Below are 16,088 nucleotides of genomic sequence, written 5' to 3'. Positions count from 1 at the left end.
CAGAGCAGTGAAGCACGGTGCTGAGCTGAGCCGTGGTGTAGCGTGTGTTCCGTCTGGCTCCGTGCGCTCTGGTGAGCCAGGGGCGTCCAGGAGGGGAGACATGTGGCTCAGCCCAGAGCCCCAGGACCAGTGAAGAGCACCTATCACCCAGCCCTCAGCAGCCTCTAGCAGCATGGCAGAGCCAGAGACCCACTGCTGATACCTGCCTGACTGATGACAGCCCGCGCGTGGGTTACCATGCTCCACAACCGCGTCGCACCAGAAGGAAACACAGCCATGTGAAAGTGGACTTGGTCGAAGAGAAACTCTTGGACATGTTTTCCATGGCAAAGTTTGGATTTTTCTCAATTTTTGAACTTGTTTTGTTTCTCTTGGTGCTGTTTGGCGGTCCTGAGCTCAGCCACCAGGCAAGGACTAAAGGCAGATGGAGCAAGGGGGGTAAGTGATGATGGGATGTTTGACACACTGGGATGTTTGACGCTTTGGCTCGGTGGTCTGGGTTTGAGGTCTTTGGTTCATCAGTCACTCTGTGTTCATTGAGCTGATTGAGAGGTCAATGGGCGCCAATGTGAGATCATCTTGGGTGGGACAGTGGTGAAAGCATGGATGCCATTTTCCTTCACTACTATCCCATGTTGCCCTTGCCATAAGACAGAGAACACATTTGAGTGGTATCAAGAGGTCTTTTTGCTAATTCATTGTGCTTTTTAAATGTATTATTCCTTAATTTAACATTTGATTTGATCCTCCAAGCTTTTAAATTTGGCTTGAATTATCTCCCTGCACTTTTGGGTTTATTTTTTGGGGTTTTATTGTTGTGTCCCTGGAGATGAGTCTTGAATCACACTGGCTATTGAGGTCTCATTCAGAGGAAGTTGACTTGAAAATATTAAACACTTAATTGATGATCTGGCTTACATCTGGAGTAGGTATCGTGCCATGTCAGATATATCCCTTTAAACAACTTTTTGTGCTGATATGGGGCTGTGTGTATGTGTTAGAGTGCAGACTGTGGTCTGCCAGCGTGTGCATGTGCGTGTGTGTGTGTGTGTGTGTGTGTGTGTGTGTGTGTGTGTGTGTGTGTGTGTGTGTGTGTGTGTGTGTGTGTGTGTGTGTGTGTGTGTGTGTGTGTGTGTTAGAGTGCAGACTGTGGTCTGCCAGCGTGTGCATGTGCGTGTGTGTGTGTGTGTGTGTGTGTGTGTGTGTGTGTGTGTGTGTGTGTGCCCACATGCGTGTGTGTGTGTGTGTGCCCACGTGCGTGTGTGTGTGTGCAGACTGTGGTCTGCCAGTGTGTGTTAAGTTTCACAGGGTGTGCATGTGCGTGTGTGTGTGTGTGTGTGTGTGTGTGTGTGTGTGTGTGTGTGTGTGTGTGTGTGTGTGTGTGTGTGTGTGTGTGTGTGTGCCCACATGCGTGTGTGTGTGTGCAGACTGTGGTCTGCCAGTGTGTGTTAAGTTTCACAGGGTGTGCATGTGCGTGTGTGTGTGTGTGTGTGTGTGTGTGTGTGTGTGTGTGTGTGTGTGTGTGTGTGTGTGTGTGTGTGTGCCCACATGCGTGTGTGTGTGTGCAGACTGTGGTCTGCCAGTGTGTGTTAAGTTTCGCAGGGTGTGCATTTCCAGATGGGACACTATCAGGATGTACAGTACGAAAGTGTTTAAGCCAAACTAAGGGAGGGATGGGAGAGAAGGAGGTAGGGTGTATCTTCGATCCCTCTCTCAAAGTCCAGGGGGTTGTGTGATGACAGATAAGGCTCATCTGAAACCCCAGCATGTGTCTGGAGCATCGGTCTGTGATTTTGGGTTAAAGACCCAGATCACTAGTCTGAGGAGAGGTGTTAATAATTCATCTACCACAGGAGCCTTCCTCTCCCTCCTCTTGTCCTCTGTCAGCGTTTAATCCCCTTTGTCGGATTAAGGGAACCTCTAATCTTTGTGATGCTGCTCCGATCCATCCGTGAGAAGGCTGGGAGACGCTCCCTGCAGCCCATCAGCGTTGTTAGCTCTCAGGGCTCCTGCTTAGCGGCGTGCGCCTGTCTTCAAAGAGCCAGCCTCACTCCTCACCACCACCACCATCCATTTAATGATTCCTCCTCTCCTGCTCGCCAGCCCGCCACGGCTCCATCGTTCTTTCTCTCATTCTCTCACCCTCTCTCTCTCTCCTGTCTCTCACTAATTCCTCGACTCGCCTCTCTCTGCTGTCGCTCCTGCTCCCTGTTGTGTACACACTCCTCCCATCCATAGGAGATCATTAATGCATAGGATTCCTGACTTTAATAACATTGACCAAGCTCTCAGATTGTGCGGCGTGTGCTCACACTGAGCGATGGATGAGCAGCTCCTTCTAAAGTGACTATTTTCTCCCCTACCAGACTCTCATTTCACGCACCTTTAAAACATCCTTTACATGAAGGATGGGTTTTTAGACAGACAATCTCCTCACTATTCTGCCTCTGCACGAGCTCCCAGCAATTCCAATTTGGTGTCTGTATGTTGCAACATCCGGTATACCACAGTGGTTTTACTACTAATAAAGAAGCAGGCAGGAATATGTGGATTTTGAGATTAAGATATTCATTTTATAAGAACAAGTACACATACCAATCCTCATTAAATTGTGAACATCGTCAGGGTCAAAGGAGAAAAAAAGAATGGGGAAACCCCATGGTTGAGGCAGAATATCTCCAGTGTCTGAATTGTAATCTGTAAAAGGGTTGAGGCAGAATATCTCCTGTGTCTGAATTGTAATCTGTAAAAGGGTTGAGGCAGAATATCTCCTGTGTCTGAATTGTAATCTGTAAAAGGGTTGAGGCAGAATATCTCCTGTGTCTGAATTGTAATCTGTAAAAGGGTTGAGGCAGAATATCTCCTGTGTCTGAATTGTAATCTGTAAAAGGGTTGAGGCAGAATATATCCAGTGTCTGAATTGTAATCTGTAAAAGGGTTGAGGCAGAATATCTCCTGTGTCTGAATTGTAATCTGTAAAAGGGTTGAGGCAGAATATATCCAGTGTCTGAATTGTAATCTGTAAAAGGGTTGAGGCAGAATATCTCCTGTGTCTGAATTGTAATCTGTAAAAGGGTTGAGGCAGAATATATCCAGTGTCTGAATTGTAATCTGTAAAAGGGTTGAGGCAGAATATCTCCTGTGTCTGAATTGTAATCTGTAAAAGAGTTGAGGCAGAATATATCCAGTGTCTGAATTGTAATCTGTAAAAGGGTTGAGGCAGAATATCTCCTGTGTCTGAATTGTAATCTGTAAAAGGGTTGAGGCAGAATATATCCAGTGTCTGAATTGTAATCTGTAAAAGGGTTGAGGCAGAATATATCCAGTGTCTGAATTGTAATCTGTAAAAGGGTTGAGGCAGAATATATCCAGTGTCTGAATTGTAATCTGTAAAAGGGTTGAGGCAGAATATCTCCTGTGTCTGAATTGTAATCTATAAAAGGGTTGAGGCAGAATATATCCAGTGTCTGAATTGTAATCTGTAAAAGGGTTGAGGCAGAATATCTCCTGTGTCTGAATTGTAATCTATAAAAGGGTTGAGGCAGAATATCTCCTGTGTCTGAATTGTAATCTGTAACTCTGGTGGGAAAGTAGACCCAGTGTGAAATCCCAGCTATCTTTGTCCCCTGGTGAAATGGAGGCCGGTGACCTCCCCTAGTGTAATAAGGCCATTTATCTCCTGGCTGTGTGCTATGTGCTAGATGGACCAATCATCCCATAGCCAAGCACAAGCTCTGCAGACGCACGGCCATGCATACCGAGTAACAGCCCCCTATCCCATTCGACAATAGTATATCCCATTCGACAATAGTATATCCCATTCGACAATAGTATATCCCATTCGACAATAGTATATCCCATTCGACAAAAGTATATCCCATTCGACAATAGTATATCCCATTCGACAATAGTATATCCCATTCGACAATAGTATATCCCATTCGACAATAGTATATCCCATTCGACAATAGTATATCCCATTCGACAATAGTATATCCCATTCGACAATAGTATATCCCATTCGACAATAGAATATCCCATTCGACAATAGTATATCCCATTCGACAATAGTATATCCCATTCGACAATAGTATATCCCATTCGACAATAGAATATCCCATTCGACAATAGTATATCCCATTCGACAATAGTATATCCCATTCGACAATAGTATATCCCATTCGAAAATAGTATATCCCATTTGAAAATAGTAATTTTATCCATGAATGTGATGAGATCAGTGTGGAATGGATCAAATGTTTCTAGATATGCTGCAATTGGAGTTGGTACAACTTCAGCCAATTCCAATTCCAATCAAATCAAATCAAATGTTATTGGTCACATGCACATGGTTAGCAGATGTTAATGCGAGTGTAGCGAAATGCTTGTGCTTCTGGTTCCGACACTGCAGTAATATCTAACATGTAATCTAACAATTCCCCAACAACTTCCTAATACATCCAAATCTAAAATGGGTGAATGAGAATATGTATATATAAATATATGGATGAGAGATGGCCGAGCGACTTAGGCAAGGTGCAACTAGATGGTATAAAATACAGAATATACATATGATATGAGTAATGTAAGATAAAGTGGCGTTGTTTAAAGTGACTAATGATCGATTTGTTAAAGTGTTGATTTAGTTAGTATGTCAGTCCAATGTCATTGGATGTCTCTCAACAGCTGGTCTTTGATGGACTTTATTATGATCACCTCTTATTACCTCTAAATTAGTGCATTTGGAGACTGTACCACTTTAGCTCACAGCTTTTCAGAGCAAGTTCAATCCATTTCAACTATTACAGCAGAACACACTTCGAAGCAATGTCAATAAAATGCATTGCTAGAGGACACATCATTAACTCAGCATGCAATTCCTATAGAACAACCCAATATGTATATAGAATCACTGAACACGGCATCACACGGCCCATGTGACAACATGACTAAACACTGTAGACTTACTCAACGGTCTTGTAATCCATTAAGCTCGTGATTATAGAGTCCCCTTGACATAGACTAGAGCCCTCAAACTCAACGCTGGACCTCGAAGCCAGTTCCAGTGCTTCTTCTCATTGTTCTCTTCTAATCAGGGACTGATTTAGGCCTGGGACACCAGATGGGTGCAATTCATTATCAGGTAGAACAGAAATCCAGCAGGATCTAGACCTCATAGGGTAAGAGTACCCCTGGACTAGTGTTGTCCTAAGCCCATTTATATCAGCTTGGTGAAGATGTAGTGTGGATGACAAATTACGGAGGTGTCACCCACTCAATGTCCTGCCTCCTCGGGACAGACTGCATCCCCCTCCATAAGGCTCTGCATGGTATTCACATCCTCCTCATCCCATCCCCCTCCATTAGGCCCTGCATGGTATTCACATCCTCCTCATCCCAACCCCCTCCATTAGGCCCTGCATGGTATTCACATCCTCCTCATCCCAACCCCCTCCATTAGGCCCTGCATGGTATTCACATCCTCCTCATCCCAACCCCCTCCATTAGGCCCTGCATGGTATTCACATCCTCCTCATCCCAACCCCCTCCATTAGGCCCTGCATGGTATTCACATCCTCCTCATCCCAACCCCCTCCATTAGGCCCTGCATGGTATTCAGATCTTCCTCATCCCAACCCCCTCCATTAGGCCCTGCATGGTATTCAGATCCTCCTCATCCCAACCCCCTCCATTAGGCCCTGCATGGTATTCAGATCTTCCTCATCATTCTCAGGGAAGTCAGTATGCATGATCTGCACCACAGACAAGAACCCAACAAATTACTGCTCTCACTCTTCCCCCATCCTGCTGAGACAGCCTCCATAACTAACCCCAAATGTAGAACCCTACAGAGGAAGTCAGAGATTGAAGTGAGCCTGTAGAGACTGAAGGAAAAACAATTGAGGATATTACGACTCCACCAAAGTACAGTGAATGGTAATGAGAAGCAGCCAAAACCGCTACCTGGCTGGCTGGTCAACCTGGACTCAACATAAAAATCAGAGCCAGTCAAATTAGTATGATATGTTACGCTTGGTGTGGTATTAATTTGTAGATGTCCATCATCCATTTCATATGATATGCTAGAAATTACAATTATTATGATGTTGCAAATTACAATTCCTATGATATGTTATGATTACAATTCATATGATATGCTACAAATTGCAGTTTGTACAATTTGCTATGAATTTGCAATATGCTTGATATGTTATGAATTGCAATTTGTTGTGGTTAACGTTAGCTAGGTGGCTAATACTAACCTTAGCTATGTGGCTAATGTTAGTCAGGCTAGGGGTTAGAGTTAGGGGTTAAGGTTAGGGTTAAGTTAAGGTAAAGGTTAGGGTGAAAGTTAGAAGTTAGGTTAATAAAGGATTAAGGTTATGGTTAAGGAAAGGGTTAGCTAACATGGTAAGTAGTAAAAAAGTGGTAAGTACCTGCAAATTAGCTTAAATGCTAAAGTTGTCCATGATGAGATTGCTAGACATTCATATTATACACCAACCCATCCACCCAGACCAACCACCCTCCTTTAGATGTTGCCTTAAGTAACCTTCTGTCTTATGGAACCATACCAATAGTAACATACACCAACCCATCCACCCAGACCAACCACCCTCCTTTAGATGTTGCCCTAAGTAACCTTCTGTCTTATGGAACCATACCAATAGTAACATACACCAATCCATCCACCCAGACCAACCTCCCTCCTTTAGATGTTGCCTTAAGTAACCTTCTGTCTTATGGAACCATACCAATAGTAACATACACCAACCCATCCACCCAGACCAACCTCCCTCCTTTAGATGTTGCCTTAAGTAACCTTCTGTCTTATGAAACCATACCAATAGTAACATACACCAATCCATCCACCCAGACCAACCTCCCTCCTTTAGATGTTGCCTTAAGTAACCTTCTGTCTTATGGAACCATACCAATAGTAACATACACCAATCCATCCACCCAGACCAACCTCCCTCCTTTAGACGTTGCCTTAAGTAACCTTCTGTCTTATGGAACCATACCAATAGTAACATACACCAATCCATCCACCCAGACCAACCTCCCTCCTTTAGATGTTGCCTTAAGTAACCTTCTGTCTTATGGAACCATACCAATAGTAACATACACCAACCCATCCACCCAGACCAACCTCCCTCCTTTAGATGTTGCCTTAAGTAACCTTCTGTCTTATGGAACCATACCAATAGTAACATACACCAACCCATCCACCCAGACCAACCTCCCTCCTTTAGATGTTGCCTTAAGTAACCTTCTGTCTTATGGAACCATACCAATAGTAACATACACCAACCCATCCACCCAGACCAACCTCCCTCCTTTAGATGCTGCCTTAAGTAACCTTCTGTCTTATGGAACCATACCAATAGTAACATACACCAATCCATCCACCCAGACCAACCTCCCTCCTTTAGATGTTGCCTTAAGTAACCTTCTGTCTTATGGAACCATACCAATAGTAACATACACCAATCCATCCACCCAGACCAACCTCCCTCCTTTAGATGTTGCCTTAAGTAACCTTCTGTCTTATGGAACCATACCAATAGTAACATACACCAATCCATCCACCCAGACCAACCTCCCTCCTTTAGATGTTGCCTTAAGTAACCTTCTGTCTTATGGAACCATACCAATAGTAACATACACCAACCCATCCACCCAGACCAACCTCCCTCCTTTAGATGTTGCCTTAAGTAACCTTCTGTCTTATGGAACCATACCAATAGTAACATACACCAACCCATCCACCCAGACCAACCTCCCTCCTTTAGATGTTGCCTTAAGTAACCTTCTGTCTTATGGAACCATACCAATAGTAACATACACCAACCCATCCACCCAGACCAACCACCCTCCTTTAGATGTTGCCTTAAGTAACCTTCTGTCTTATGGAACCATACCAATAGTAACATACACCAACCCATCCACCCAGACCAACCTCCCTCCTTTAGATGTTGCCTTAAGTAACCTTCTGTCTTATGGAACCATACCAATAGTAACATACACCAACCCATCCACCCAGACCAACCTCCCTCCTTTAGACGTTGCCTTAAGTAACCTTCTGTCTTATGGAACCATACCAATAGTAACATACACCAACCCATCCACCCAGACCAACCTCTCTCCTTTAGATGTTGCCTTAAGTAACCTTCTGTCTTATGGAACCATACCAATAGTAACATACACCAACCCATCCACCCAGACCAACCTCCCTCCTTTAGATGTTGCCTTAAGTAACCTTCTGTCTTATGGAACCATACCAATAGTAACATACACCAATCCATCCACCCAGACCAACCTCCCTCCTTTAGATGTTGCCTTAAGTAACCTTCTGTCTTATGGAACCATACCAATAGTAACATACACCAACCCATCCACCCAGACCAACCTCCCTCCTTTAGATGTTGCCTTAAGTAACCTTCTGTCTTATGGAACCATACCAATAGTAACATACATTGCTGTGAAAAAGTATTTGCCCCCTTTCTGATTCAACATTTTTGCATATTTTTCATGCTGAATGTTGTCAGATCTTCAACCAAAACGTAATATTAGATAAACAGAACCTGAGTTCATATATTTATTTTATTTATTAAATTAACAAAGTTAGGCAAAGTTAGGCACCCAATTCCCCTCTGTGAAAAAGTAATTGCCCCCTTTTATCCTACTCTTGCGTGCAGAACTGCTTTAACTCAGTGACATTTGTGGGTTTTCAAGCATGAACTGTTCATTTTAAGTTCTACCACCACTTCTCAATCAGGATTAGGTCCAGACTTTGACTAGGCCATTTCAAAACTACAAATTTGATGCTCTTTAACCATTTTTAACCGTTTTCATGTTTAACCATTTTCATGTTTAACCATTTTCATTTGATTGTGTGTTTTACATCATTATCTTGCTGCAAATAAAACAAAATACAATTTTATTTTATTGGTCACATTCACATGTTTAGCAGATGTTATTTTGGGTGTTGCTGTCACGACTTCTGCCGAAGTTGGTCCCTCTCCTTGTTCGGGCGGCGGTTGACGTCACTGGCTTTCTAGTCACCACCGATCCATGTTTCATTTTCATTTTGTTTTGTCTTCATTATACACACCTGGTTTCCATTCCATAATCAATGTTCCTTATTTAACCCTCTGGCTTCCCTTTCTGTTTTGTGAGTGAGTGTCATTGTCATGTGGGTTCGTTATTTGTGCTATGGATATTTGTATTTTCCTTGTTGGAACATTGCTTACATTTTGAGTAAATTCAGAGGATTACTCATACCTGTGTCCTGAGCCTGACTCTGCTTATCCATTCACCTAATCGCTGACAGTTGCGAAATGCTTGTGTTCCTGGCTCCAACAGTGCAGTAATATCTAAAAAGTAATACCAAACAATTTCACAACATATACCCAATATGCACAAAACTAAGTAAAGGAATTGAATTAAGAATATATAAATACATGGACGAGGAATGTCAGGGCAGCATTACTAAGATACAGCAGAATAGTATAGATTACAGGATATACATATGAGATGAATAATGCAAGATATGTAAACATTACAGTAACTGGTGTTCCATTTATTAAAGTGGCGAGTGATTTCAAGTTTATATTAATTGGCAGCAACCTCTATGTGCTATTTAACAGTCTGACCTTGAGATAGAAGCTGTTTTGCAGTCTCTCGGTCTCAGCTTTGATGCACCTGTAGTGACCTCACCTTTTTTACATGTATTTTTTATCTTTATTTAACTAGGCAAGTCAGTTAAGAACAAATTGTTGTTTTCCTTCTTTTTTTCCTAGGAAGAGTGGATTAACTGCTACCTGCCTTCTGGATGATAGTGGGGAGAACAGGTGGTGGCTTGGGTGGTTGTTGTCCTTGATGATCTTTTTGGCCTTTCTATGACATTGGGTGCTGTAGGTGTCCTGGAGTGCAGGTAGTTTGCCCCGGTGATGTGTTGGGCAGACCGCACCACCCTCTGAAGAGCCATGTGGTTGTGGGCGGTGCAGTTGCTGTACCAGGCGGCGATACAGCCCGACGGGACGCTCTCAATTGTGCATATGTAAAAGTTTGTCAGGGTTTTAGGTGCCAAGACACATTTCTTAAGCCTCCTGAGGTTAAAGAGGCACCTTCTTCACCACACTGTCTGTGTGAGTGGACCATTTCAGTTTTTCAGTGATAGGTACGCTGAGAAACCTGAAGCTTTCCACTTACTCCACTGTGGTCCCGTCGATGTGGATAGGGGGGTGCTCACTCTGCTGTTTCCTGAAGTCCACTATCATCTCCTTTGTTTTGTTGATGTTGATTGAGAGGTTATTTTCCTGGCTGTAGGCTGTCTCATCATTGTTGGTAATCAGGCCTACTACTGTTGTGCTGTCTGCAACCTTGATGATTGAGTTGGAGGTGTGCTTGGCAACACGGTCATGGGTGAACAGGGAGTACAAGAGGGGGCTGAGAACTTCCTGATAATATACTATATCAGTATATTCATCAATATCATTCTCTGAAGCTACCCAGAACATATCCCAGTCCGTGTGCTCTAAATAATCTTGAAGCGTGGATTCCGATTGGTCAGACCAGCATTGAATAGTCCTTAGCGTGGTTACTTCCTGTTTGAGTTTCTGCCTATAGGAAGGGAGGAGCAAAATTGAGTTATGGTCAGATTTGCACAAAAGGATGGCATGGGAGGGCCTTGTAGGAATCGTTTAAGTTGGAGAAACAGTGGTCCAGTGTTTTAGTAGAGCGAGTACTACTCTCAATATGTTGATAGAACTTCGGCAGACTTTTCCACAGATTTGCTTTGTTAAAATTTCCAGCTACATTGAAAGCTGCCTCAGGATATGTGGTGTCCAGTGCGCATTAAGTCCAGTGTAGTTCTTTGAGGGCTGTCGTGGTATCGGCTTGAGGGAGGATATACACGGCCGTGACTATGACCGAAGAAAATGATCTTGGGACATAATACGGCCGGCATTTCATTGTAAGGTATTCTAGATTGTGTGAACAAAAGGACTTGCATGTTATCACAATTACACAATAAGTCGTTAATCATAATTACACAATGAGTCGTTAATCATGAAACACAACCCTCCGCACTTCTTCTTCCCGGAGAGATATTTATTTCTGTCTGTGCAATGAACTGAGACCCCAACTGGTTGGACAGACTCAGACAGTATATCCCGAGAGCCATGTTTTCCGTGAAACAACTGATTTTACAATCCCTGATGTCTCTCTGGAAAGAAACCCTCGCCCTGAGCTCGTCAACTTTATTATCCAGGGACTGAACATTAGCAAGTTATATGCTCGGAAGTGGTGGGTGGGGTGCGCACCTCCTAAGTTGGACTAGAAGCCCACTCCGAGGACCTCTCCTCCAACGGCGTTGTTTTGGGTCGGTGTCTGAAATCAGTTCAATTGCCCTGAGGGGTGCGAACAAAGGACCCGCTTCGGGAAAGTGGCACTCCTGGTCATAATGCTGGAAGTGTTGGTGAGTTACCGCCGCTCTGATATCCAATAGTTATTTCCGGCTGTATGTAATAACACAAAAAGTAATATGGGCTAACAATATGAAGAAGAATACATCAAAAAACAAAATACTGCAAAGTTTCTGAAGAAATACCTTTTCACTGCACTGTATACTAATTTGAGTGCCCTGGATTTTCTTTGACTATGTTATGTCTAGTCTATGAGACCAGCCAGGGCTGGTGGAGAAATAGAGAGAGAGGAAGCCTTTGCTCCACGACCCATGACTTACTAAAGAGAACCCAGCTGAGGCAACCCCTGGAGGAATAACGCTATGCCACTCCAGACTACAGTACAACATGCACTGCTCTCTCTCTCTCTCTCTCTCTCTCTCTCTCTCTCTCTCTCTCTCTCAGCTCTCCTGTGATTGGTTGTCTGTGGTGAGGATGGGAGAAGAAAGAGGACATTTATGGAGCAGGTTGTGTAGAAGAGTTATGAATTTCCCTCAACTTCCTGCCCATATGGTGTCTGGTATCACAGATTGGGCCAAGCCGCCATGACAAGAACAGGGAGGTCCATTATTCAATAGGTAGACAAGTGATATCAAACACGTGCGAGGGAAATGGTGTTCTTTATTCATTTAGTTTTGTTCCCTGGGCGTTAAGTACCTCACAGCGTTCGACTCTATAGGTCCACAAGGCGGAATAAGGAAATTCAATTATTTTGTCCATTTTCCACCAGAGTTAATGTAATTCAGAGGAATCATCTAAAAAGATGTGTTTTATGAAGGGTAATAAGTTATTAGACTGACTGAGTGTGTTTCTCTGTATGAGGTAGACTCTTCACACCCCAAGACAGGATGTACTCTGGCTTTACTGGATTGGTATTCTGTAGTACCTCTGTATTTTATATTGAAACTATATTCTATAGTACAAATATATTATATAGTACACATATATTCTATTGTCCCTCTATATTCTAAAGTACATTTATATTCCACAGAACTTCTATATTCTACAGTCCCTCTATGTTCTATAGCAGAAATATATTATATAGTACCTCTATATTCTACAGCACCTCAATATTCTATAGTACAAATATATTCTATAGTGCCTCTATATTCTACAGCACCTCAATATTCTATAGTACAAATATATTCTATAGTGCCTCTATATTCTACGGTACCTCTATATTCTATAGTACAAATATATTCTATAGTGCCTCTATATTCTACGGTACCTCTATATTCCACAGTAACTCTATATTTTTTAGTACAAATATCTTCTATAGTAAAACATATTGTCCATAATCAGCCTGTACTCTGCTTGCTGTGAATGAAAGGGATTAGAAATCTTGCTTGTCAGGTGTCATTCACATACTATCACCCATGTAGGTTATCCAGCCACACAGTGGAAAAATGAAAGTTTTGAATATGAATTAACCCTCCCCACACTTTTGTATTCAGACAGAATTTCTGCTGAAAGTGCAGTGAATGTGACTGGAAAACCATTACAGGCTGTATAAGTAAGGTTACATTACAGACCGAATGAGTCTCCCTGTAACAATAGTTTGGGTGGCAAGTAGCCTAGTGGTTAGAGTGTTGGCCTATTAACCAAAAGGTTGCAAGATCAAATCCCTAATCATGCAAGGCAAAAATATGTTGCTCTGCCCTTGAACAAGACAGTTAATCCACTATTCCTAGGCTGTTATTGAAAATAAGAATTTGTTCTTTAACTAACTTGCTTAGTTAAATAAAGGATGAGTAATTCTAATTAACAAGTGTGAAAGCTGTCAGGGTCCAGGCTTCTTCAATGAAAAATAAATCAAAGCAGAGATAAACCTCTCTTTAATTCAACTGAAAGAAAACTACAGTTTGTTTTCGGGAGAAATGACAGACTTGAGAGATGGAATTAGTGATTCAATAAAATACCATAGCTTTGGATGGCTCTGCTCCCCTTTCCCGGGTCTGTCCCTTACTGTCATACAGTACAGCTGAATTGCCAGTCACACTCTCTCTAATGAAGCTGCCATCTAATTGCGTTTGGAATTTTCCCCCGACAACAACAGTGTTTAATGGGTGAGTTTCACACTGTGAATATGACTGTTTATTGTGATGGATAGGAACAGGTACATTTTACTGCCAGAGACACTTTCACCATGGCCTTCTCTTCCTTGGCTACAGCACAGGCACTGCGATGACTTTACATGGGTGCACACACGCACACACATACACACTTGTCCTTGTCATATAAAACTGATGTAGCTGGCAGGCCATTCTGAAACATACCTTGGTGCCTGGAAAACCATTACAGGCTATATAAGTAAGGTTACATTACAGAGTGAATGAGTCTCTGCTCCCTGTAATAATCGTCTGTTCTCTACGTTTAGTGCTGTTATGAATGTCAGCCATTGCTGTTACTTTATCTTTGAATTATTCAGTGAATCCCCAGCACGTAGAGGGTGTTTTCCCCTGCCGTTACCGACTCTCTCCTAGATCATGCGGAAGCGTGTATTAGTTGTATTTATTTGCATTAAAGAAATCAAGTGATAGACAACAATTCAGATGAAAACAGATGACAATAAATGGTGCAGGTGGTTGGAAGCCCAAGGACTGATATGGAAACCAAATCCCACAAAAACACAACGAGCACAAATTAAAAAGGTTTGGTAAAACAGATGAATTATAAATGTTTAAATGAATTGATCACAAAAAAATATATATACATAACAAAAGTTACTTTTCTACATGGTAGAATAATAGCGAAGACAACAAAACTATGAAATAACACATATGGAATCATGTAGTAACCAAAAAAGTGTCAAAATATATTTTATATTTTACATTCTTCAAAGTAGCCAGCCTTTCCCTTGATGACAGCTTTGCACACTCTTGGCATTCTCTCAACCAGCTTCATGAGGAATGCTGTACAACAGTCTTGAAGGTGTCCCCACATATGCTGTGTACTTATTAGATGCCTTTCCTTCATTTCTGCAGATCAAACTCATCCCAAACCACCTCAATTTGGTGATTGTGGAGGTCAGGTCATCTGATGCAGCAGTCCATCACTCCCCTTGGTCAAATAGCCCTTACACAGCCTGGAGGTGTGTTTTAGGTCATTGTCCTGTTGAAAAACAAATGATAGTCCCACTAAACGCAAACCAGATGGGATGGCGTATCACTGCAGAATGCTGTTGTAGACATGCTGGTTAAGTGTGCCTTGAATTCAAAATAAATCACAGCCAGTGTCACCAGCAATGCACCACCACACCATCACACCTCCCTATCCATGCTTCACGGTGAGAACCACACATGCAGAGATGATGCGTTCACCTACTCTGCGTCTCACAAAGACACATCGGTTGGAACCACAAATCAAAACTTTCCACTGGTCTAATGTCCATTGCTCGTGTTTCTTGGCCCAAGCAAGTCTCTTCTTCTTATTGGTGTTCTTTAGTATTGGTTTTGTTGCAGAAATTCAACCATGAAAACCCCATTCAAGCAGTCTCCTCTGAACAGTTGAGATGTGTCTGTTACTTGAACTCTATGAAGCATATATTTGGGCTCCAATTTCTGAGGCTGGTAAATCTAATGAAATTATCCTCGGCACCAGAGGTAAGTCTGGGTCTTCTTTTCTTTGGGTGTTCCTCATGAGAGCCAGTTTCATCATAGCACTTGATGGTTTTTGCGACTGCACTTGAAGAAACTTTTAAAGTTCTTGAAATGTTCTGTATTGACTGACCTTCATGCCTTAAAGTATGGATGGACTGTCATTTCTCTTTACTTATTTGAGCTCTTCTTGCCATAATATGGACTTGGTATTTTACCAAATAGGGCAATCTTCTGTATACCACCCCTACCTTGTCACAACACAACTGATTGGCTCAAACTGTCAAGTCTCTGGAGAAGAACAAGATGCAGACAGTTTCGAAGTAACACAAGTGTATTACAAAAACAGGGAGGCATACAAACGACAGGTCAAGGGCAGGCAGAGGTCAGTAATCCAGAGTGGTGTAACAAGTTACAGAACGGCAGGCAGGCTCAGGGTCAGGGCAGGCAGAATGGGCAAAACAGGGAAAACTAGAAAACATGAACTAGAGAAAGACAGGAGCACAGGAAAAAACCCTGGTATGCTTGACAAAACAAAACGATGAGACAACTGACGAACAGAGAACACAGGTATAAATACACAGGGGATTATGGGGAAGATGGGCGACACCTAGAGGGGGTGGAGACAAGCACAAAGACAGGTGACGATCATAGTGTGACATAAATTCTACAAATGAACTTTAACAAGGCACACCTGTTAATTTTAATGCATTCCAAGTGACTACCTTGTGACGCTGGTTGAGATAATGCTAAGAGTGGGAAAGCTGTCATCAAGGCAAAAAAAAAGGTGGCTACTTTGAAGAATCTCAAATATAAAATAGATTTAGATTTGTTTAACACTTGTTTGGTTACTACATGATTCCATATGTGTTATTTCATAGTTTTGATGTCTTTACTAATAGTTTTAAAAATAAGAAAAAGCCTGGAATGAGTAGATGTGTCCAAACTCGATTGGTTTTCGTGGTAGTCTCCTTTGGAAGAGTGCTTGTCAAGTGCTGTTTGGAAAAGTGTTATTTGAATG

The 16,088-nt window shown here is 42.4% G+C and overlaps 1 protein-coding gene across 1 annotated transcript in view; it reads left to right on the top strand.

Annotated features, from left to right (window-relative positions):
* The first annotated feature begins 208 nt into the window (after positions 1–208).
* LOC135546641 (roundabout homolog 2-like) overlaps positions 209–16,088 on the top strand; it is a 651,734-nt gene continuing 635,854 nt past the window's right edge. The window contains 1 exon segment of the mRNA XM_064975230.1: positions 209–438. Coding sequence (XP_064831302.1) covers positions 315–438 — 124 coding nt within the window. The 5' untranslated portion in view covers positions 209–314.

This window comes from Oncorhynchus masou, chromosome 9, assembly GCF_036934945.1.
Source record: "Oncorhynchus masou masou isolate Uvic2021 chromosome 9, UVic_Omas_1.1, whole genome shotgun sequence".
Classification (NCBI taxonomy): Eukaryota; Metazoa; Chordata; class Actinopteri; order Salmoniformes; family Salmonidae; genus Oncorhynchus; species Oncorhynchus masou.
The sequence above is the reverse complement of the archived record's forward strand: the minus strand, read 5'-3'. Positions and strand labels throughout refer to the sequence as shown.